This window comes from Chiloscyllium punctatum, chromosome 3 (assembly GCF_047496795.1).
Source record: "Chiloscyllium punctatum isolate Juve2018m chromosome 3, sChiPun1.3, whole genome shotgun sequence".
NCBI classification, from domain to species: domain Eukaryota; kingdom Metazoa; phylum Chordata; class Chondrichthyes; order Orectolobiformes; family Hemiscylliidae; genus Chiloscyllium; species Chiloscyllium punctatum.
In genome coordinates, this window is record NC_092741.1 from 128,132,619 (window position 1) to 128,154,225 (window position 21,607).

Below are 21,607 nucleotides of genomic sequence, written 5' to 3' on the forward strand. Positions count from 1 at the left end.
GGAATATATCTCATATCCCATAGAAACCTAGAAACTTCTAACACAACCTGACAGGTAAATGCAGCAAGGATGTTCCTAATGACCAGAGGGTCCAGAACTCGGGGTCAAATTCTAAAACAATGGGGTAGGCTCCTTAGAATTGAGATGAAAAGAAATTTTGTCACCCAGCAAGTGGTGAACTTGTGGAATTATCTGCCATAGAAAGCTGTTGACAAGACATTCAATACAGTTCTTAGGGCTAAAGGGATCAAATGGTATGGGGAGAAAGCAGGAACAAGATACTGATTTGAATAATCAGCCGTGATCATATTGAATGGTGGAACAGGTTTGAAGGTTAAAATGGTCAAAAACAGAAGGGTATTATTTTTAGCTTATGACTTTCCAAAAAGATCAATGGCAGCTTCCAGATTACTAGAAATTTTTCATCTGAGCCAACAGCTTCAATAATGATGTTGATTACTAACGATTAGAGGTCCTTGCATGTTCTGATAAAGCTTGAGGCTTCAAGGAAGTAACAAAGAGGATTGAAGAGGGCAGGGCAGTAGACATGATCTATATGGAATTCAGTAAGGCGTTCAACAAGGTTCCCCATGGGAGACTGATTAGCAAGGTTAGATCTCATGGAATACAGGGAGAACTAGCCATTTGGATACAGAACTGGCTCAAAGGTAGAAGACAGAGGGTGATGGTGGAGGGTTGTTTTTCAGACTGGAGGCCTTTGACCAGTGGAGTGCCACAGGGTTCGGTGCTGGGTCCTCTACTTTTCGTCATTAATATAAATGATTTGGATGCGAGCATAAGAGGTATAGTTAGTACGTTTGCAGATGACACCAAAATTGGAGGTGTAGTGGACACCGAAGAGGGTTACCTCAGATTACAACAGGATTTTGAACAGATGGGCCAATGGGCTAGGAAGTGGCCGATGGAGTTTAATTCAGATAAATGCGAGGTGTTGCATTTTGGGAAAGCAAATCTTAGCAGGACTTATACACTTAATGGTAAGGTCCTAGGGAGTGTCGCTGAAAAAGAGACCTTGGAGTGCAGGTTCATATCTCCTTGAAAGTGGAGTCGCAGGTAGATAGGATAGTGAAGAAGGCATTTGGTATGCTTTCCTTTATTGGTCAGAGTATTGAGTACAGGAGTTGGGAGGTCATGTTGCAGCTGTACAGGACATTGGTTAGGCCACTGTTGGAATATTGCATGCAATTCTGGTCTCCTTCCTGTTGGAAAGATGTTGTGAAACTTGAAAGGGTTCAGAAAAGATTGACAAGGGTTGGAGGAGAGGTTGAATAGGCTAGGGCTGTTTTCCCTGGAGCGTCAGAGGCTGAGGGGTGACCTTATATAGGTTTACCAAATTATGAGGGGCATGGATAGGATAAATAGGCAAAGTCTTTTCCCTGGGGTTGGGGAGTCCAGAGCCAGAGGAAGTGGTAGAGGCAAGTACAATTGCAACATTTAAGAGACATTTGGATGGGTATTTGAATAGGAATGGTTTGGAAAGATATGGGCCGGGTGCTGGCAGGTGGGATGAGATTGGGTTGGGATATCTGGTCGGCATGGACAGGTTGGACCAAAGGGTCTGTTTCCATGCCATACATCTCTATGACTCTATGACCAATTGCTCGTTGTACTCTGCAAAACAAACACAGGATCAGACAGGGAATAATATGATTTGAATAATTCAGATCATCTATCTTGCTTTTATCCTCATTCTGCATCTGAAGTCTTGATTTATCTTTTCTCTTTTGTTAATGTTTTCTTGCATGGGTCATTGTATGTGGCAAATTATTCTTGTTGATTTAACAAGGTTCAGAGGCCGTGGCATATAGTAAGTGCCAAACAACCACAGACTTTCACATATTCACCACAAGGTTGGCAGGAGTTGAACAGAAAGCCGCGAGTTGAACCAGGACCCAGAGACTACAGTCTTCATTACAGGATTGCAGAGAAGGTGGAGAAAGGCCATGAATGAACAAAATATATAGTATTTTCTCTTTGATTCATCTTCCACTCGGCAGCCAACTAAACAGACAGCTCCAGCCATCAATTGGGAGTCACAAAATCGCTGCTGTGGATGCTTTGGATCATCTCATGCCAATTCGTTATGTAAGGGTGAGGGGTGGTTTTCAGATGCTGCTATCAGAAGTGGGAAGGGAGGGAGAAAGGCCATGGTAGGGAAGGGGAGAGTGATCCTGCAGTCAGGGGGAGCTGCAAGTTGAAAAAAAACCTGCAGGTCAACCTGGGGGAGCTCAAAGGTTGCTTTGATAATGCAGCGCTCCTGTTTCTTCAGGTTTCGAAAGTGTTTCAAAAATAAAATTCCTTGCTTATCGAGTCAGCAGCTCTGTGTTCCCTTATACTGCTGAGTTTCCCAAAAGCAGTCAAACTCACACTAAAGCAGAAAATATTATATAAAATTTCCCAAAAGCACTGTCGAGGAACCTCATCAAATATGGTCATGAAATGTTCTCCCTCTCCAGAGAGGTACATCGGGATATTCTGATATCCTCCACCACAAGAAGCCAATAGCCACAGTATATTCACTGCATTTAACTCTGCAGTGTCACCTTCTCCCAGGTTGTGGGTAGGAGGGTGTGTCATTAATACTGAAAGCAATAAGATCTGCTCCTCAGTACAACAGTTCACATAGTTTTACTGAGGCCATTTCCCAGGCTCCCTGAGTATTATATGCTGTCAATTTTATGTCTGGGTCTGGAAGATTTAATAGTGAAGCCCAGAAGCACCATCTAAGTATTTTGTCTTATGGACTTGTATGGGAGGAGTAAGATCTGGGTCCTCCGCATATCTTCTATAACGATAAGTGGAATTTTATGAGGACCTAAATGATGTGGGTAATAGTGAGAAATTTGTCTGGATTGCAACAGATACCTGGTGAGGCCTCTCTCAATGTCGGGAACAACTCATTGTGTCTTTTAACTAAGTTCCAGTCATCAAAACAAGACCCAGCAGGGAACAACAAGCCTCCTATTAGGGAGAATTACTAATTGTGAATCGTAATATATAGCTTCCTATTCTACCGCTTTGTATAAGCAAACTAAGAATTTTACACATGGAAGACTGGAGACTTCAACTTATCGCTAGCTGCAAACAGCCTCAACATTGGTGAAAATGCTACAGCATCTCAGTGCATGATCCACACAGACACGATCACACACATCCCTCATCTATGGACATTGATATCCAATAATTGCCAACACCCTGGGATCCTCATGACACCCCTCCAAACCACTCACTGGGCACTTAGGTAGCACAGGCTCACATTGCAGGCTGCACCAGCAACTGGCATTGACAGGCTGTCATAAGGACACTTTCTCCCCAGGGATGGGCATCCATTGGAGTAGGCTGTACATAAAGGTTGCTTGCTTGCTCTTTTAGCACCTACATGGATGGTCACAGCATCCCTGCCTTGGCAATCAGCATAGCCGCACAACTACCAGGCAGCTTGCCTTTTTGATCAACAGCCCTCTGTGAAATGGCATACATCTTGCTGCTTGGCATTGTGCTATGACACGCTGCATGCATGGTTAGCAACCAACCTCATCTCTAAATCTCAAGGAATAATCCTCACCAAAATCAACAGAGCTGCCTATCAGTCAGAGGATCCCAGCACTAAGGGCAGCCTCTGATACTAGTACAAAGGATTGGCTGTGGTTAGGCAACTGGTCAGGGTGTTCTTGGTCAGGAGATCTGTGTCTTTACAGTCTGGGGAGTGGGTCACAATTGCCCTATGGCTCCACATGAGCTAGTATAGATCTTAGGGCTATTATAGGAGCGGCCTTCTAAAGATGACACAGGTGCTGGACATACCAATCTTTCAGCAGATACCTGCTGTCTGGTGAGCTCTGCAGCTCGTATAACATCGAGTTGGAATTGGGCAACAGTGGTGCCAAAGGGCTAGGGTAAGCTTGACAAGACATGGCGAGAGATGCCCTTCAGAGAGAAACCCACCATGAAATTCAATGAAATAGGCATTTGTCCAAAAAGATTCAGTGCTATACCTATCGTATCAATAATCTGGAGTTAACATACAATAAACTTGTTCAATTTAAAAGCCTCTTCCAATTAGACTACATTAGATCAAACAAGCCTTACAAATCGTTACACAGAGAAAGGATGATTCCAGCAAACCCACCAGATAATGATATGTAGATTTGTTCAGCTGCACATACAATAATCAGGATTAAGGTGCTTCCAACCAATTCTAACCTGTCATCCACTGGGCGGACTGCAGTCAACCATTTTGAAACACGATTTAAATGCTGTCATGCCAGGTTCAGGTTGACAGAAGTGCAACTCAATTTTAGCATTCAGATCAGCCTGGAGCTTTGATCACTTTCCCCAGTGTTTGAATGCTGAATTCATGCTGTTAATCAGCACACAGGTGATGAGGTACTTGAGGTGGCAGTGGTCTCACCCCAATCATTTAGAGTCATATTTCTTATCATCAAGCAATGGATTACATGAGCATAAAATCATTATGGCTGTTTCTAGGGAAGTGAAGATTCAGGAACATATTGTGAAAGATATACTTGTGGTCCAGGCAGTGTAACGGGTGTTCACACAACTAACCCCTGAGATGGCAGGATTGTCTTATGAGGAGAGATTGAGGAAACTGAGAGTGTGTTGTCAAGGGTTTCAAAAAATGAGAGGCAATCGCATTGAAAATTGCACAAATTTCTTTACAGGCCTTGACAAGCTGGATGCAGATGGGATGTTTCTTTCTGGCTAATGAATCTGGAGTTAGGTGACACCATCTCAGAGAGTAGAATATTTATGACTCAGACAAGGAGAAATGTCTCCACTCAGAGATCCAAACAAGCTCAATCATTGATCAGGTTCAACACAATCATTTTCTGGAGACTAATTCAAGGGATATGGAGATAGTGCAGGCATGTAGCACTGAGGTAGATGATCAGCCATAATCAAACTACATTGCAGAACAGGCTTGACAGGTTACGTGACCTAGTCTGGTTCCGATATGAATGACAGAATTTGGTGAAAAGTTTCCCTTTCACATTGATAATGGCAATTATAAAGGCAACATTTTTGTACAATCAAGAAATTTTGCACCATCAAAAAATTTACAACACTGTAAAATTGCACTGCCCAGTCATGCTGCTATTGATTGTAAATGGGAAAGGAGTTGAAATTACTTACTCCAACAAATAATACCTCTCCTGTTCATTGAAAAGATCTGTTCCTGTGATAAGTTGAGCTCAAGTTCTGCAGCTTTTTGCATTAATCAGGGACTGACTGCTTTTTCCACTAAGACAAAACTGCTTATCACCCTTGGTAGTTAATCTGAGATAGATTTTTAATTCTCACAACTCCAAACAGTCCTGTGTTCATCTCTTCAATTTACCACACATTTTCTTATTCGTCAATATGCTCTGAAGCATCCTTTTCATCTTTACTATTGGTTGTTTTCCTTCCATTTGTCCTTCTAACACTGTTTTCAGCAATTCAGCATATGTCCTATCAAAGTTATTTGTCCTTTTATATTGGTTTGAATCAAATTGTTCTTTCTGTGTCATTGCCAATTGTTCCTCATTACTTTTCTCATCTATTCATTGTACTTGATCAACGTTTGTCCAAACCCATGCCTCAAAGCTGTCTGGAAGTCTGACTTCTTTTCTCTGCTTTCATGTTTCAGCTCCACATCACACAATCATCCAAATCAAACATTTCCCTCATCTTTTCCTTAGATTTTTGAACCAGCAATTGGGTGCTGTGCACCATATGCCAAACTAGTCTAATTCACAGCTCTTTCTCTTCTATAAGAAAATAAATGTTGGAAAATAATTCTCTGGAGAAATCCACTGCCTCTTGGGTCAAAGAGCATCCAGGAAAATGGCAAGGAGGTTGGCAGCAAACAGTCATAATGTGCTAAAAGCTGTTGCCAAATGCTTGGCTCTGCAAATTCTCCCCTACTTTATCCCCAGCACTCTGCATGGCTGTCTTTTGCTAGAAAAAATAGAAAAGAAAAGAGCATGAGAAGAAAGTGAGGACTGCAGATGCTGGAGACCAGAGTTGAAAAGTGTAGTGTTGGAAAAGCGCAGCAGGCCAGGTTTGGAAAAGGTGGATGCTAGGAAATTGTTTCCGTTAAACGAGGAGACTAGGACCCGTGGACACAGCCTTAGAATTAGAGGGGGTCATTTCAGAACAGAAATGCGGAGACATTTCTTCAGCCAGAGAGTGGTGGGCCTGTGGAATTCATTGCCACGGAGTGCAGTGGAAGCCGGGACGCTAAATGTCTTCAAGGCCGAGATTGATAGATTCTTGTTGTCTAGAGGAATTAAGCGCTACGGGGAGAACGCTGGTAAGTGGAGCTGAAATGCGCATCAGCCATGATTGAATGGCGGAGTGGACTCGATGGGCCGAATGGCCTTACTTCCACTCCTATGTCTTATGGTCTTATGGTCTTATGGTCTTATACTTTTCAACCCCAGAAAAGAACATGATGCAATTTTCGCTGCTTTTGAGCACTTCTAGCAGTAAAAATGGACAGATGCTGGTGTGAGCTTCAGACATGATACCAAAAAATAGGACAAATACAAAGCTGGGTGGTCATCTGTCACAATAGAAATCTGTCCAATTTTGGAATTGAGAAATCCAAGCTAATGTATCCACTTCTCTTGGCATAGCAAATTAGCGAGCAGACAAGTCATCTATGCAGCTCAATTAATCTCGGGAATTTTCTGATCACTGCTGATGGAACCAAACATCTGACCTTAATGTAGCATTCCAGGTGAAGAATTTTGTCATTTAAATGCTTCAAAGGTATAGAGCCAATACATCTCTAGCTTGTCTTAGGCTTACAGCTAACCAATGTGCAATTAGCTGTCAAGTATCTATACATTTTGCTGCAGTGAACACATTACAAAATCTTTAAAAATATGTATGATTAAGATTCATAATTATACACAGCCAAAATTAAGTGTTCTACATGAATTTACATGTATATTAACATTTTTAAGTTTCATTCTCTTCAAAAAGCATTGATTAACCATAGTTAACAGTGGCTCGTTTGACACTGGTGCCTCATTAGAGTAAGTGTGAATTAATTTGTTACACAATCCAGAGTGTGAAAGATTATGCTGACAATCAATTAGGGGTGGTTAATATGGCATACTTGCATGAACTGGAAGCTACAAAAATTAATACATAAGAGTATTCTTTGGAAGCAAAAAGACAATGTACATGTCGTGCACCTGTTTCAGTGTAACAGTTGGTCACAACCAAAATCTGGTTCATTTCTCAGGGTAATGCCATGACCATTCAGAGTTAACCTGTCTTATTTAAAATTTAAACAAAGCTTGGCAGTTAACTGCCAGTCATCATTAGCCATTGCATTCCCTATAACAAAACCTCGAACAATTAGAATTCACCGATCAATGATTCTGCACTGTCCTCTCTCACACTCAATTTTTTCTTGTAAATTGCCGTGATGAATGTAAGATGAAAAGCTTCAACTTTTTTTTAAATCAGCAATACTAAATAGTGGAAGTTGACCACCAGGTGTATCATATCCAAACCCAATCCTGTTTTCATCAGACACCAGCAATGATCCATTTTGTTATTTTTTTAAAAATGATATCGAATGTTAGTGAACATTGGTGAACGATGCGATGAAATCTTACATAGCCTAGTCAGAATCTGTTAAAGCAGAGAAGAAAAGCTTGGGGCTTCTGCTTGGTCAGGCTTTGTAAAGAAGGTTAGTATTTTCATCCTTCTGATTATGAAATAAAACTACACACTCCATACTTTTTCTCATCCCATGCCTGACCATGTTAACCCTGTCAAGGGACACAACCCACAGCCTCACCTCTGTGGATTTAAATATTCATAGATTACAAAAAATGTAATTTTGCAATAGTCATTGTGAGGCATGTAAAAATGATCCAGTGCTCACAAAAAAAAAGCCACAATAGATTTTGCTTGTTTGTTTTTTCTCTCCAGTAGAGCTGGGAGCAATGTATGAGTGCAGAAGACAGCTGAAGTGTGAATCTTTTCTTTGTGTGGCACCTCCTCCTTTTGCTACCAAAGTCAGAATTATCATGTCAGCCTTAATCAATACTTATTAATAATCAATTGCCTTTTATTTCTTTAATTTATTCAATGTGGAACTTACTTCTCTTAATTCCTAGATTACGACAATCAGTTCTTTAAACAAGAATATACTTCAATAATTGACTTAACTAAATGACAATGTGACTCACTTGAAACCTAAATTTAGCCAAATCTAATTCTTGCTACTTTAGGAATGTACTGATATTAGCATTCTTCTCCATACAGTTTTTTTTCTTTTTATACATTCACAAGGTAAGGGTTTCACTGGATAGGCTAGCATTTAATGCCAATTCTTAAATGCACAGTGGGCAGTTAAGAGTCAACCACATTGGTGAAGGTCTGGAGTCACATGTATGCCAGACTGGGTAAGGATGGCATTTTCCTTATTAGGCACTGGTAAACCAGATTGTTTTTTCCTGAAAATGAACAATAGATTCATGGTCCGCATTAGACTGATAATTATTGAATTCAAATTCCACCATCTGCCATGGCAGGATTCAAACACAGGCCCCAGAACATTACCTGGGATAATACCACAAGGCCATTGCACCCCCTCCCCCACCTCATTACATATCAATACCGAGATTGGCACTGTTCTGTTTGAGTCGAGTGGTATGTGTGATGATTGCAGCACAGCACCTAGAGTTGCATTGTTACTCACTGGGTAATAGTAGTTGTAATTACTTTTAACATATTTGTGATTAATGGTTCATTTTCAATGGGTGCATTCTAATAGGTGAATTGTGACAGGAGTATTGTCAAGGGGGAACTGTGTTGTTCAACAGAGAGCATTAGCATTCAATTTGCGTTTTGACTGTGTCTCATTATTTTCTGCATCTCTCATGTCCACATAGTAATCTGTCAGGGTACAAGGTTACATATGACAAATGTTACAGTGATGAATTCAGATTCTTAAAAAAGGAAGGCTGAAGCATAAACACAATCAAGGACTGATTGGGCCAAATGAAAAACTCCTATACCATTGATCCTATGTAACACCACCTGGAACTAACTAACATATTAATTAGTTTGCTTGTCAGCTTATTAACTCCCATGAAAAATGACAAATTGTTATTGACCCAAAGCTCCTTAACCATGTCTAGATGATCAGTAAACACTTTGCATTCTCCTACAGTCTTGTAAATATGTTTGTCTTGTTCTAAATTATCTACAGTAACAAAAAAAAGTTCAACACTATGAATTGTTGCACAGATACTTCTGTTTGGCAGATCTATTCAAGATTATAGTTCATTGCACCAGAAAGGAAATAGAGTCAGGTAACTTGGATCTGTATTAATTAGAAACATAATGCATGTACACTGTAATTTAACCAAGGGCAATATTTAGGTAGACTAAAAAGGTCTGTTGCCCTATCATTGGAAATGGGAGCAAGAGTAAGCTGTTCAACCCATTGAGCCTTTGTCACGACAGAAGGTCACGGTTTGTGGCTCCCACTTTCCTGTCTATCTCTTAGAACTCTCAACTTCCTTGTTGATCAAATTCAGTCTAGATCAGTCTTGAGTATGCTCAATGACCCAACCTCCGGTGCGCACTAAGGAAAAGACTATTGACTGTCTCAAAGAAGAAATTACATCTCATGTTCAGTTTAAGTGGAGGGCACAGGTGGTAGCATGTTGTTAGCAGGTACTTATGTTTCAATAAGATCATCTTTTGTTCTTCTAAGGTCAATGCATTTAGGCTCAGCTTGCTCAAACGTACTTTGTGTGATAATATCACCATCATGGAATCAGTGACCTTCTCTGAACTGCTTCCAATACAGGCATGTGCCTCTTTACTAAAGGAGAAAAAAAACTGTCCTCTGCAGTTATTAGCAACACTTCCCTACATTTCAATTTAATTCCCTTTGAACAAAGGCCAACATATCTTTGATTTCCCAATTTGCGTGCTGTACCTGCATGCTAACTTTATGTGATCCATGCAGAAAGACAATCCCAGATTGTCCTCTAGTGCAGCATTTTGCAGTTTATCACCTTTTTAAATAATATTGTGATTTTCTGTTCTTCAAACAAATTTGCTTCCTGGAAAGTATCAACAAAATTTTAAATCAAACCAATCTTTAGGTGATAATCACTTTATACATAATTAAGTGATGAGCAAAAAGTTAAAGACTAATGACTTACAGACAGAATTCTTGTGATCACTGTCCTTACTGGGAAGCATTTTGACTCCTCTGGACTTCAGCTCAATTGCCTTTTTCACTATTGGGGGAAAAAGAACAGCTAAGATGAAAAAAAAACTGAAATGTAAAAGCAAAGTATGATTACACAAAATAGAAGCCATTTCAAATAGTTAAGTGCTATCCAGTGCAGCTACAAGCAAAAATGGTTTATTATAGTCTTGTCACAATAATGGTCAAATGTGGACTATCAGTTTTCAACTCTTATCCTCTGATGCTAAATCCTGAGCTCTTTCATGTACTAAATTGGTTTCACAAAAGGTAAAACACCAATTTAAGATGACTGCAATAGTCACCTGACCAGCTTGAGCTAAACTCCTGAAAACAATGCGAAATAAACAAAGACAGTTTGAGCCAAAATTAATTGTTTATCAAACGATACCGAAACTGAAATATGAATTACTGAATAAATTCAGCGCATCTCACATCTGTGGAGAAAAAGCAGAGTTAACATGTTGTGTCCAAAATGTTCTCAGATATGAAGAAACCTTTATCTCCCAATTTTTTTTATGCCTTCCTGGATGTTTAAAGCATTGGAATTGAAGTCACTCGCATGTTATCCAGCTTGAAAAACAACAATGATGCCAAGGAAGGGAATGCACAAGTGAATTTCATTTCAGGAACTCTGCTTTAGGGCAGACAAAGCAGAGAAGGAAAATGGATTTCTGACACAAAACAGGAAGACTCTTCCTGTCTGCCTTCCTCAGCCTCTGAAAACAAAATGCTTGGTGATAAGATATATTGCAATTCTACAGACTTACCACTGCCTGGGTGAAGAAATAGCATCACCTTTTAGGATTGAAATGGGAAGAAATCTCTTCCCCCTTCCCAACCACCCCTAGAGAATGGCAAATTGTGCAATTTATTACCACAGCAAGTGGCTGACGCCAAAACATTGTATGATTTTGATTTGATTTATTGTTGTCGCATACTAAAATGCAGTTAAAAATGTTGCTTTGAGTGCTATACAGGCAGAGTGCAAGGAATTAAGGGCTATGGGGAGAGTACGGGTAAGGGGAGTTGAAATGCCCAACAGCGATGATTAAATGGGCCGAATGACCTTACTTCCACTCCTATGCCTTATGGTCTTATGGTACCATACAAAGTGCATCAGAGTAGCAGAGCAGAGTGCAGAATACAGTGTTACAGCTGCAGAGGAGGTGCAGAGAGAGAGAGATCAACAACATTAACATTTGAGAGGTCTGTTCAAAGGTCTGATAACTGTGGGGAAGAAGCTGTTCTTGAATCCGTTAGTGCATGTATTCAAATTTTTATATATGCTGCCCGATGGAAGAAGGTGAAGACAGTATCACTAAGGTGGGAGGAGTCTTTGATTATGTGTTTTTTTTTCCCGAGACAGTGGGAAGTATAGATGAAGCCAATGGATGGAAGACTGGTGGTAGGCCAAAGAGATCAAAGCATAATAGGGAAAAGCAAAAACAGGCTATTCAGTTGGCTGATCAGCCATGGCCATAAGGAACAGAGCAACAGGCTCAAAAAGCTGAATGGTCTTCCCTCCTCCTGTTTCTATGCTTCTAAGGATAAGCATCTGTCCATAAGGATCATGAGGATACAAGATATCCGTTCAACCATTATAGTATCAGGTTACAATTAACACTTCAAGAACTTTCAGAACTTTTTAAAAACTTTTTAGACCAAATACTTCACACTTCTTAAACATTACACGTGTGTTTGGAATAGATTTTACAAAGTCCCTGGAGCGTGGAAGCAGGCCATTCGGCCCATTAAGTCTACACCATTCCACTTAGGCCCACCTCCCAATCCTCCCCCCTTAACCCTGCATTTCTTGTGGCTAACCCACCAAACCTACACATCCTTGGAGACAAGTGGGCAATTTAGCATGGTCAATCCACCTGCCTGCACATGTTGGACTGTAGGAGGAAACCGAAGCACCCAGAGGAAACCCACGCAGAGACAGGGAGAACGTGCAAACTGCACATAGGCAGTCACCTGAGGATGTAATCAAACCCGGGTCCCTGCCATTTTGAGGTTTAGGTCGCTTATTCCCCTCTTGGGATTTGTCATAAAATCTGTCTTTCTTTCACACAGGAAAAGTTTGTATCTAGCTCCTTAATTTTGACCAGTATTACATTTTCATTGAAGTGTGGTATCGCTGCAATGCGAAAAAGAATTTAAAATATTTGTTGCAACCAACTGAGGGCCTTAAAAAGTGGGGAGACAGTTCATTATTAACATAACAATTTATGCAGGAGTTTTTTTTTGCCCTTTGAAAAATATAAACATTTCCTATCTGTTGTTTGATTTTTCTAACTTGAATATTTAATGGAACTATCTTGTTTTCACTGCAACTAATTGCTTACAAGCTCATAAAAAATCAGCATTGCTTTTCATGTGTTTGGGTAATCTCAAGCCAAAATATTTGTTTCAAAACGACCTTTCCAGAAATCTAATTGAGCTGGTTGTATTTTAATGCAATGTGGAAGAACATAACATTTAATTGTTCTTTCCACAATTTTCTCACATTAAGTTTTATTTATTTGTTCATGGGATGTGGATGTTGCTGGCTTGGCTAGTACTTATTGTCCAATTCTAATTGCTCAGCGGGCAGTTAAGAGTCAACCACATTGCTGTGGTTCTGGAGTCACATCTAGGCCAGACCAGATAAGGACAAGAGACAAATAAACTGCAGATGTTGTGTTCTTCCAGCCCTGCTTGTCTATTTTAGACCAGATGAGGACAGCAAGCTTCCTTCACTTAGTGAACCAGATGTTTTTTTTTCAACTATTAGCAATGGGTTCATGGTCACTATTAGACTTTGAATTTCAGATTATTTAATTAAATTCAGATTCCACCACTTGGGGTGGCACAGTGGTTAGCACTGTTGCTTCACAGCCCCAGCGATCCAGGTTCGATTCCTTCCTTGGGCCACTGTCTCCCCATGTCTGATTAGGTTTTCACCAAGTGCTCCAGTTTCCTCCTACAATCTAAAGATATGCAGTTTAGGTGGATTCGTCATGTTAAATTACCTGGAGTGTCCAAGGATGTGCAGGCTAGGTGGATTAGCCATGGGAAATACAGGGTTAGGAAGGGGAGGGGTTGGGATGTTCTTTGGTGTAGACTTGATGGGCTGAATGGCCTGTTTCCACACTGTACAGCTTCTATGATTCCATGATCTGCTACAGCAGGATTCAAACTTGGATTCCCAGAACATCACCTGGGTCTACGGTTAATAGGCAAGTGATAAGACAACTACACCAGTGATGAGCTGATCACATCTGTGGAAAACAACTTGGAGTAGAAGGAATAATCTTTGAGTAAATTACTTTTGTTTTGTAAAGATAAGTTTAGAATTTTATCACTGAGCATGGGTAAAAGCATAAGTAAGTGAGTGAAATGTGCATAACTTGTGCCTAAAAGCAACATGGCAATTTGAAATCAAAGCAAAGATCCTGGAAAAGTTCAGCAAGTCTGGTAGTGCCTGTGGAGAAAGAAACTTAATACTTCAGGCTGATAATCTTTCATCAGTCCAAACTCTGATCTTTAATATGAAACATAAGCACTGTTTCTCCAGACAAACTCTCAGAATCGCAGAATGGATCCAGAACTTTTGTTTCCTTTTAGTAAACATGGGCATATTTGTGCTCATCATGGAACTGTGATCAATTACTTTCCATTTCAAGCAGAGTCCCAGGTCAGGTAATACAGCAGCTAGATACAGAGGAAAGTTCCCATTCCTCCAGCTCAAAAACAAGTTTTAACTCCACCCTCATAACATTCTCTTCTAATGCATCAGCACAACATCTATTCCACTCAACACGTCCTCCAGCAATCGGCTTATCCAATGAATTAGAAAAACGGGAATGAATTTGAAGCATTTAAATACTGTAAACTCATATTTACTAGGAACCAGACCACGAATGTCCAACCTTTTCATTAGGTAGATTACTGTACTCAGGGAGGCCAGCAAATAAATTTCAGAAATACAAGGTTTGGCAAAAGAAGAAACACGAAATTTAGAGAAACAAATCAAGTCCAAAGCAATGAATCATCAGATTAAGTGAGGAATTTACAAAAATGGCTTTTCTTTTCCTCTCTCTCTCTGAATCTCAGATCCCAGCTCTGCCATTTTCACCACCTCCATCAGGGCTTGGGAATGAGAGAGCCTCGTCTTGCCTGACTCAGTGCATGAGTTGGAGCTTCATTTGTTGTCACATCCACTTGACAGGAATCTTGTGCCTTGCAGTCTTCTTCACCACCAACCTCCAAGGCCAGCAGATATTCCTACCATGCAGGCCTTGGGCCTTCTCACAGTTCCTCACTCTCACAATCTCTCCCACCTTCGTTGCCGAGAGGCTCATTGGTGAGAAATGGCCTCTGATTGGAGGAACATCTCCTTGCACAATCTTCCACTTGTGTTTCCACAATTTGGAACACTATGGCAGGCAAGATAAGATCCCTTGATTGGGGCATCAGTTATTTGTTACACAAGCCTTAGATAGACTGAGATGGTCTAAATTTATTAGACAATGAACCTTTGTTGTCAAGGGCAGAGGCATTTCCAACCCCTGGGCTTGAATTTGAACTCAGTTTGCCAAGGTAAAACGTTAGTCACAATCCAATCAAAAACCCTGGTCCCTCAGAGCATTTTATTAAAAATTCAGATTTTGAACACTTTCAGGTCAAGAATGTAGACAGTGTGGACATTCAGCAACTTTATTACTGCAATTTTGTTTCAATACCACAACCTATAGGATGTAAATTCAAAAAATTACTTCAAGTTGCAAGTCAAGAATTCCTCTTGATTTATTGTCAGTGAAAGGTTTTCATTTCCAGGCCTCTAAGTTACAGTTGTTATATTTATAAAGTTGTTGATTTCATTAATGACAAAATGCCCAGTTGGCATTGAATTCACATCGGGCAGGTTCCACTACAAAGGACAGGTGGACAGTGTTTAAGCATGACAGCACCCTTCCAAACAAGGGTAAACCTTGATGGCCTACCAGCTGTCTTCATTGGCAATACAAGCTCAGTGACAGACACTGACACAATATCACTATTCATATGCTGAACTATTTCTACATCATTTTTCATCACGTCCCAGTGTCAGAGGATGGCATTCAAATCTCCACATGCCACAGAATGGAAAAAGTGAGGATTTCAAGGATTATGTGCTCTGTGCTCAATACAATTGTCAATTGCACCATTTAAATAGGTTTCTACACTGGAATCTTTGCAAAGTATAAAATCAATCTTTCTAATTACCATGACGTTGAAAGATTCACTGAACAACATTTCATCCTAATGATAACTAGGCTGCCTCATTTAGCTGTGATTCACCTTCATTACCTTATTTTCTAGTCTAATAACAGTGACCAATATAATTTATCCAACTTAACTATTGCAAGCAAAAGTTGTTCACTGCATTATCCCCTGACCTATCACCTTCAAATCCCATTTTTTTTTATAATTGAAGTTCCACAGCTTGACTCAGAATAATGTGTTAGAAAGCAAGGTAACTCGAACAAGTGAACATTTTATTGAACTTCGTGAATTATCTCATTAATAAATGGAAAGTTCTACTGAGATATTTTAGCAGAATAGCAGCATTCATCGATCAATACCAGTGTTAATAATAAACATATATATTTTTATCAATCAAGATTTTGTCTTTTGACGAGAAAGCTTTTCACAAATGAAAATTGATACAAACCCTTGAATTTCACCTCGTCACTCAATCAAAATTATGTTTGTGTTTGACAAATTAAACACATTACCCTCTGATAAACTAGACTATCTTGAATTAATTATAATTCAACAGTGGCATTGCTTAAACGATGTTTTATCTTTGAAGTGATCGATGGTACAATGACAGTAAATATTTGTCAGGTTGTCTGCGGGCAATTATTATAATGTATGGAGAAATGCAGCCAGCTTTCAAACCACCGGAGAACTCTCCAAACTGAAATAGGTTTAAAACACCATTCCGTAAAAACAAATGGTAATTCCAGAATATACATTTCAGACAGAATTGATGTGTTTAATTAAGTGATCTTTTCACCCGTAATGAATCCTTGATAATGTTGAGATTTGTCTGCTCCTAGTCCTGTACAAAGAAGCTGTCGCATTATTAACAAACTTTGAAATAAAAGGAATTCTATTGGAACTCTCTCTCACCGGGTGAAGTACCTAAACTCATTTCACAATAACACAGCTCCAACTGCGAATGTAGTGAGGTGGAGATTTCCAGATGTGCACCTGCATACAATCATTCTATGGCACTGCACATTAATGCAAATTATTGAAAGAACAATGTACAGCTCTTTCTATTCACATTGTTCTTGGAATTGCATGTCATTTTGCTCCTTTTTGAAAGGGAAGGGCAAATACATGAATGCTAAAGGCACAGAAACTTGAATAGGTATTTTTTTGAATATAGGACAGTACAGCATAGGAATGGGTCCTTCGGCCTACAATGTTGTGCCAAGCGTGATACCGAATTAAGCTAATTCTTTCTGCCTGTCCTTGGTCCATATCTTTCCATACCTTGCATATTCATGTGCTTATCTAAAAACCTCTTTAATGTCCTGATTGTCTCTGCCTCCACTCCTGGCAGTGTGTTTGAGGCAGCTACCATTCCTTGTGTAAAATAACTTGCTGCTCTCATCTCCTTTGAACTTGCCCCCTTTTTAATGCACTGCCTGAGATGTTAATTGAAGCAGGAAACCTCATAATCTTTAAAACGTACTTGGCTGCATAATTGAACTGTCATAAAATTCAAGGCTATGGGCCAAGTGGGGAAAGTGGGTCTAATGTAGATAGCAGTATATTTTTGGTGGTACAAAAGGACCTCTTCTGTACTATGTGATGACGCTGGTGTGCCAAGCAGGCTGAGATAAAAGGTAGTGGGGAGAGAATTTGGGGGAGGGGCGCAGGGAATACAATAGAGAACACTTTAACTCCCCCTCCCACTCCGCCAAGGACATGCAGGTCCTTGGCCTCCACCACCGCCAGACCCTGGCCACACGATGCCTGGAGGAAGAGCGCCTCATCTTCCGCCGAGGAACCCTTCAACCACATGGGATGAATGTAGTTTCCTCATTTCCCCTCCCCCGACCTTTTCTCAGTCCCAACCGCCCTCTTGACCTGCAATCTTCTTCCCGTCCTCTCCACCCCCCTCTCCGGCCTATCACCCTCACCCTCACTTCCTTCCACCTATCGTATTCCTAGCACCCCTCCCCCAAATTCCCTCCCCCCTACCTTTTATCTCAGCCCGCTTGGCACACCAGCCTCATTCCTGAAGAAGGGCTTATGCCCGAAACATCGATTCTCCTGCTCCTCGGATGCTGCCTGGCCTGCTATGTTTTTCCAGCACATTTTCCAACTCTGGTCTCCAGCATCTGCAGTCCTCACTTTCTCCCTGTACTTTGTGATTCCATGTTTCTATGCCTGCTAGCTAACGAATGGAAGAACTGCAAAAGCATCATCTCATGAACACAAACCCCAAGCAACATTACACATTTCTTGTATATCAATAGAGAAAAAATGACTCTGTGCTTGCTATTGACTGTAAATTGACACTGACACAAACCATTCTATTTTGTCCTTTTTTTGATTGTTGGAGCATGTCGGTGTCGACTCAAAGCTGCGCCAGTTGATGAGGCTATGCCACATTCATAATCATTCACAACCATAGCTTTTCATTTTCTCTATGCTAAGTGCTACAACAGTTACCTTGACAATCTGCTATCATCCAAGAAAGCAGCATTTTTGGTCAATCTCACATAATTTGTTAATACATCTATCAATAATACCTTGAGGTAGCACATTAGTACCACCTTCTACTAGCTTAGGCATCCATTTTACAATGGGGAAAATCCTGAACAGTCCCCATAAAATGCCCTTGAATGAAGAACTGCCAATCTCAGTGGACCCTATTTAGTTATGAAGTAACCGTGGAGGCCTCTCTGACCAAAAAAAAGAGATTGTTGGCCATCATTCTAGTTTAATTTGCACTTCAATCGTCATAGCATTTGATGACTAGTGACGCGCCGGAATATAATGATGCTTCTATCGTCAACTGATCATCTCCGTTGTTTTTAAAGAAGTTAGAAAAGAAAATGAAAATGCAAAAGAAAGAGGACATGTTTTTGCTCATTTATAAAATATATCATCATCATTCTAAATGAAAGGCTACTGGAAATTAGACTCATAAAATCATAGAGATGTACAGCACAGAACCAGACCAACCCGTCCATGCCGACCAGATATCCTAACCTAATCTACAGTACCATTTGCCAGCAATTGGCCCGTATCCCTCTAACCTCTCCTTTTAAATACCTATCCAGATGCCTTTTAAATGCTGTGATTATACCAGCCTCCACCACTTCCTCTGGTAGCTCATTCCAAACACGCACCACCCTCTGTGTGAAAAAGTTGCCCCTTAGGTCCCTTTTAAATCTTTCTCCTCTCACCCTAAACTAATGCCCTCTAATTTTGGACTCCCCCACCCCAGGGAAAAGACCTTGTCTATTTATCCTACCCATGCTCGTCATGATTTTATAAACTTTTATAAGCCCCAGCCAATTCAGCCTCTCCTTATAGCTCAAATCCTCAACCCTGGCAACATCCTTGTAGATCTTTTCTGAACCCTTTCAAGTTTCATAACATCCTTCCAATAGGAAGGAGATCACAATTGCATGCAATATTCCAAAAGTAGCCTAACCAATGTCCTGTACAGCCACAACATGACCTCTTAACTCCTATACTTGATGCTCTGCTCAATTAAATTCTTAGGGATTTGAAGATATGGGTCACAATTTCAGGTATAATGAAAGGGTCAAAATCAAATCAAGAAAGAAATTTGACCATTTGAATGCAGACAGAGTCTGAATATAATAGAATCCATGAACACTTGCAGCCTAGGTAGGGGGTAAAGGCAAAGATGTAGGACACAGTGAAACCACACAAGACATGGAGAAAACTGATTCATCTCAAGAAAGCATAGATGTCTTTCTGGGATCCAACATGACAGCAAAGTACGGGAGCAAACATTGCACTGAACTACATTCCAGAAAAGCAAAGCAAGAGGAAGAACACACAGCCCACCCTGGTTCCAGCAGATTGCCAGCAGCGTGGTGTCACCTGCCCCGTCAGCCCCGGACACACCTGCTCTCTCCATCACTGCTGCAGACGTCAGTTTGGTCTTTCTGGGAATCAACCCAAGGAAAGTGTGGGCCCAAACGGAGTCCCTGGCCATGCACTTAGATCCTGTGCAGGCCGGCTGGCAGAGATATTCACTGGCATTTTCAACCTCTCCCTCCTGCAGGCTGAAGTCCCCACCTGCTTCAAAAAGACCACCATCATCTCAGTACCATAGAAAGCATGTACAATGTGCCTTAGTAACTACTGTCCAATGGCTCTGACCTCCATAATCATGAGGTGTTTTGAGAGGCTGGTCATGGCCCACATCAACTATAGCCTCCCAGCCTGCCTCAACCCTCTACAGTTTGCCTACTGGTGAAACAGGTCCACAGCGGATACCATTTCCCTAGCCCTACGCTCATTCCTGGAATATCTGGATTAGAAGGACAGCTATATCAGACTCCTACTGATTGACTACAGCTCCACCTTCAATACCATAATCCCTTCTGACTAATCTCAAAACTCTGAGACGTTGGTCTTGGCTCTGGCCTTTTCATCCAGATCTTCAGCTTCCTGACCCAGAGACCGCAATCAATGAAGATAGGCAACTGCACCTCCTCCACGATAATCCTGAACTCTGAAGCCCCCCCAAGGATGTGTTCTTAGCTCCCTACTATACTCCCTGTACACTCAAGACTGTGTAGCCAAATTCCAAATGAATGCCATCTACAAGTTTGCTGACAACACCGCCATGGTAGGTGGATATAAAACAATCATGATTCAGAATACAGAAAGTAGGAAAAGATTTTGGTGTCATGGTGCAATGATAACAACCCCTCTTTCAATGTCAGGAAAAAAAAAGAACTGATCATTAACTTCAGGAAGAAAGGAGGAGCTAAGGTGGAGAGAGTTGAAAGCATCAAGTTCCTTGGAATGATCCTGCTTGAATCTCCCATGTAGATGCTACGATCAAGAAGGCACAACAACATCTCTTCTTCCTCAGGTGCCTTAGGAAATTACACATGTTCATAAGGACCCTTGCCAACTTTTCCAGATGCACCACAGAAAGCACACAGTCTGGGTGCATAGCAGCCAGACTATAGCAACTGGTCTGCCCAGGACTGTAAGAAACTACAGTGGATTGTATGCACAGCTCAGACCATCACAGAAGCCAATCTCCAATCGATGGACTCTATTTACACTTCTCAGTGTAATGGCAACATCATCAAAGACCCCCTCCCACCCTAGCAATACTCTCCTATTACCTTTTGTTGAAAACACACACACACACAAACCAATGGGTTCAAGAAGAGCTTCTCCCTTGCCTTTATGAGACTGCTGAATGGACTCTCTAACTTCAAATAATGTTGATCTTGCTTTGCACACTGCCTGTGCAGTTGTAACCTGTATGCCTCACTCTGTCTAAGCACCCCATGATCTCTGTGCCCTTGTTTACTATGATCCGCCTGTACTGCTCACAACCCAAAGCTTTTCGCTGTACTTAGGGAAACATAAATCAAATGAAAGAGTACTAGTAACAGGACAAGTGTGATCATAGCAGCCTGAACCAGGATACCAAGAATTTTAAGGCAGAGTGACAGCAGTTCAGGTAAACAACTTAATCTGACAGAGCAGACCTGATGGAAGAGTAATCCAGGAGTCTAAAAAATCAAATCAGAATGTAATCTCATTTGCCTGGATGGTTGTAGCTGAAGCTACACTGAAGAGGTACAGCAACAGCACTGCCAAATTTACCTACTTGGTCAGCAGCCCATTAGCCCCCTTACACAGAGACTTCCTACATCAAATTACCATGGCTACATTATGTGCTACCTACAAGCTGTCCTACACCAACCTGCCAAGACACCTTCGAGTGTGACTTCTAAACTGATGACATCTGTCACCTCAAAGGGCAAGGGCAGCACATGCAAGGAGAAAAACATCAATTCCTCAAGCTTAGCCTCCAAGTCACACCATTCCAACTTGGACAAAGATTGCCATCTTTTTCTGTTCACTGGGTCACAATCCAGGCACTTTTATTCCTGATGAAGGGCTTTTGCCCGAAACGATGATTTTGCTGCTCGTTGGATCCTGCCTGAACTGCTGTGCTCTTCCAGCACCACTAATCCACCATTTAATCCAGTGTCCATTACCATTCACAACTCTTCAGAAACTGAAGTACTCCATGTTTGCATGCAA

The 21,607-nt window shown here is 41.0% G+C and overlaps 1 protein-coding gene across 3 annotated transcripts in view; it reads right to left on the reverse strand.

Annotated features, from left to right (window-relative positions):
• LOC140464913 (CUB and sushi domain-containing protein 1-like) overlaps window positions 1-21,607 on the reverse strand; it is a 2,358,623-nt gene that overhangs the window by 834,147 nt on the left and 1,502,869 nt on the right. For all 3 annotated transcript variants that reach the window (XM_072560545.1, XM_072560536.1, XM_072560527.1), the window contains exon 7: window positions 10,230-10,307. In XM_072560545.1, coding sequence (XP_072416646.1) covers window positions 10,230-10,307 — 78 coding nt within the window. The remainder of the gene's footprint in view (window positions 1-10,229; window positions 10,308-21,607) is intronic.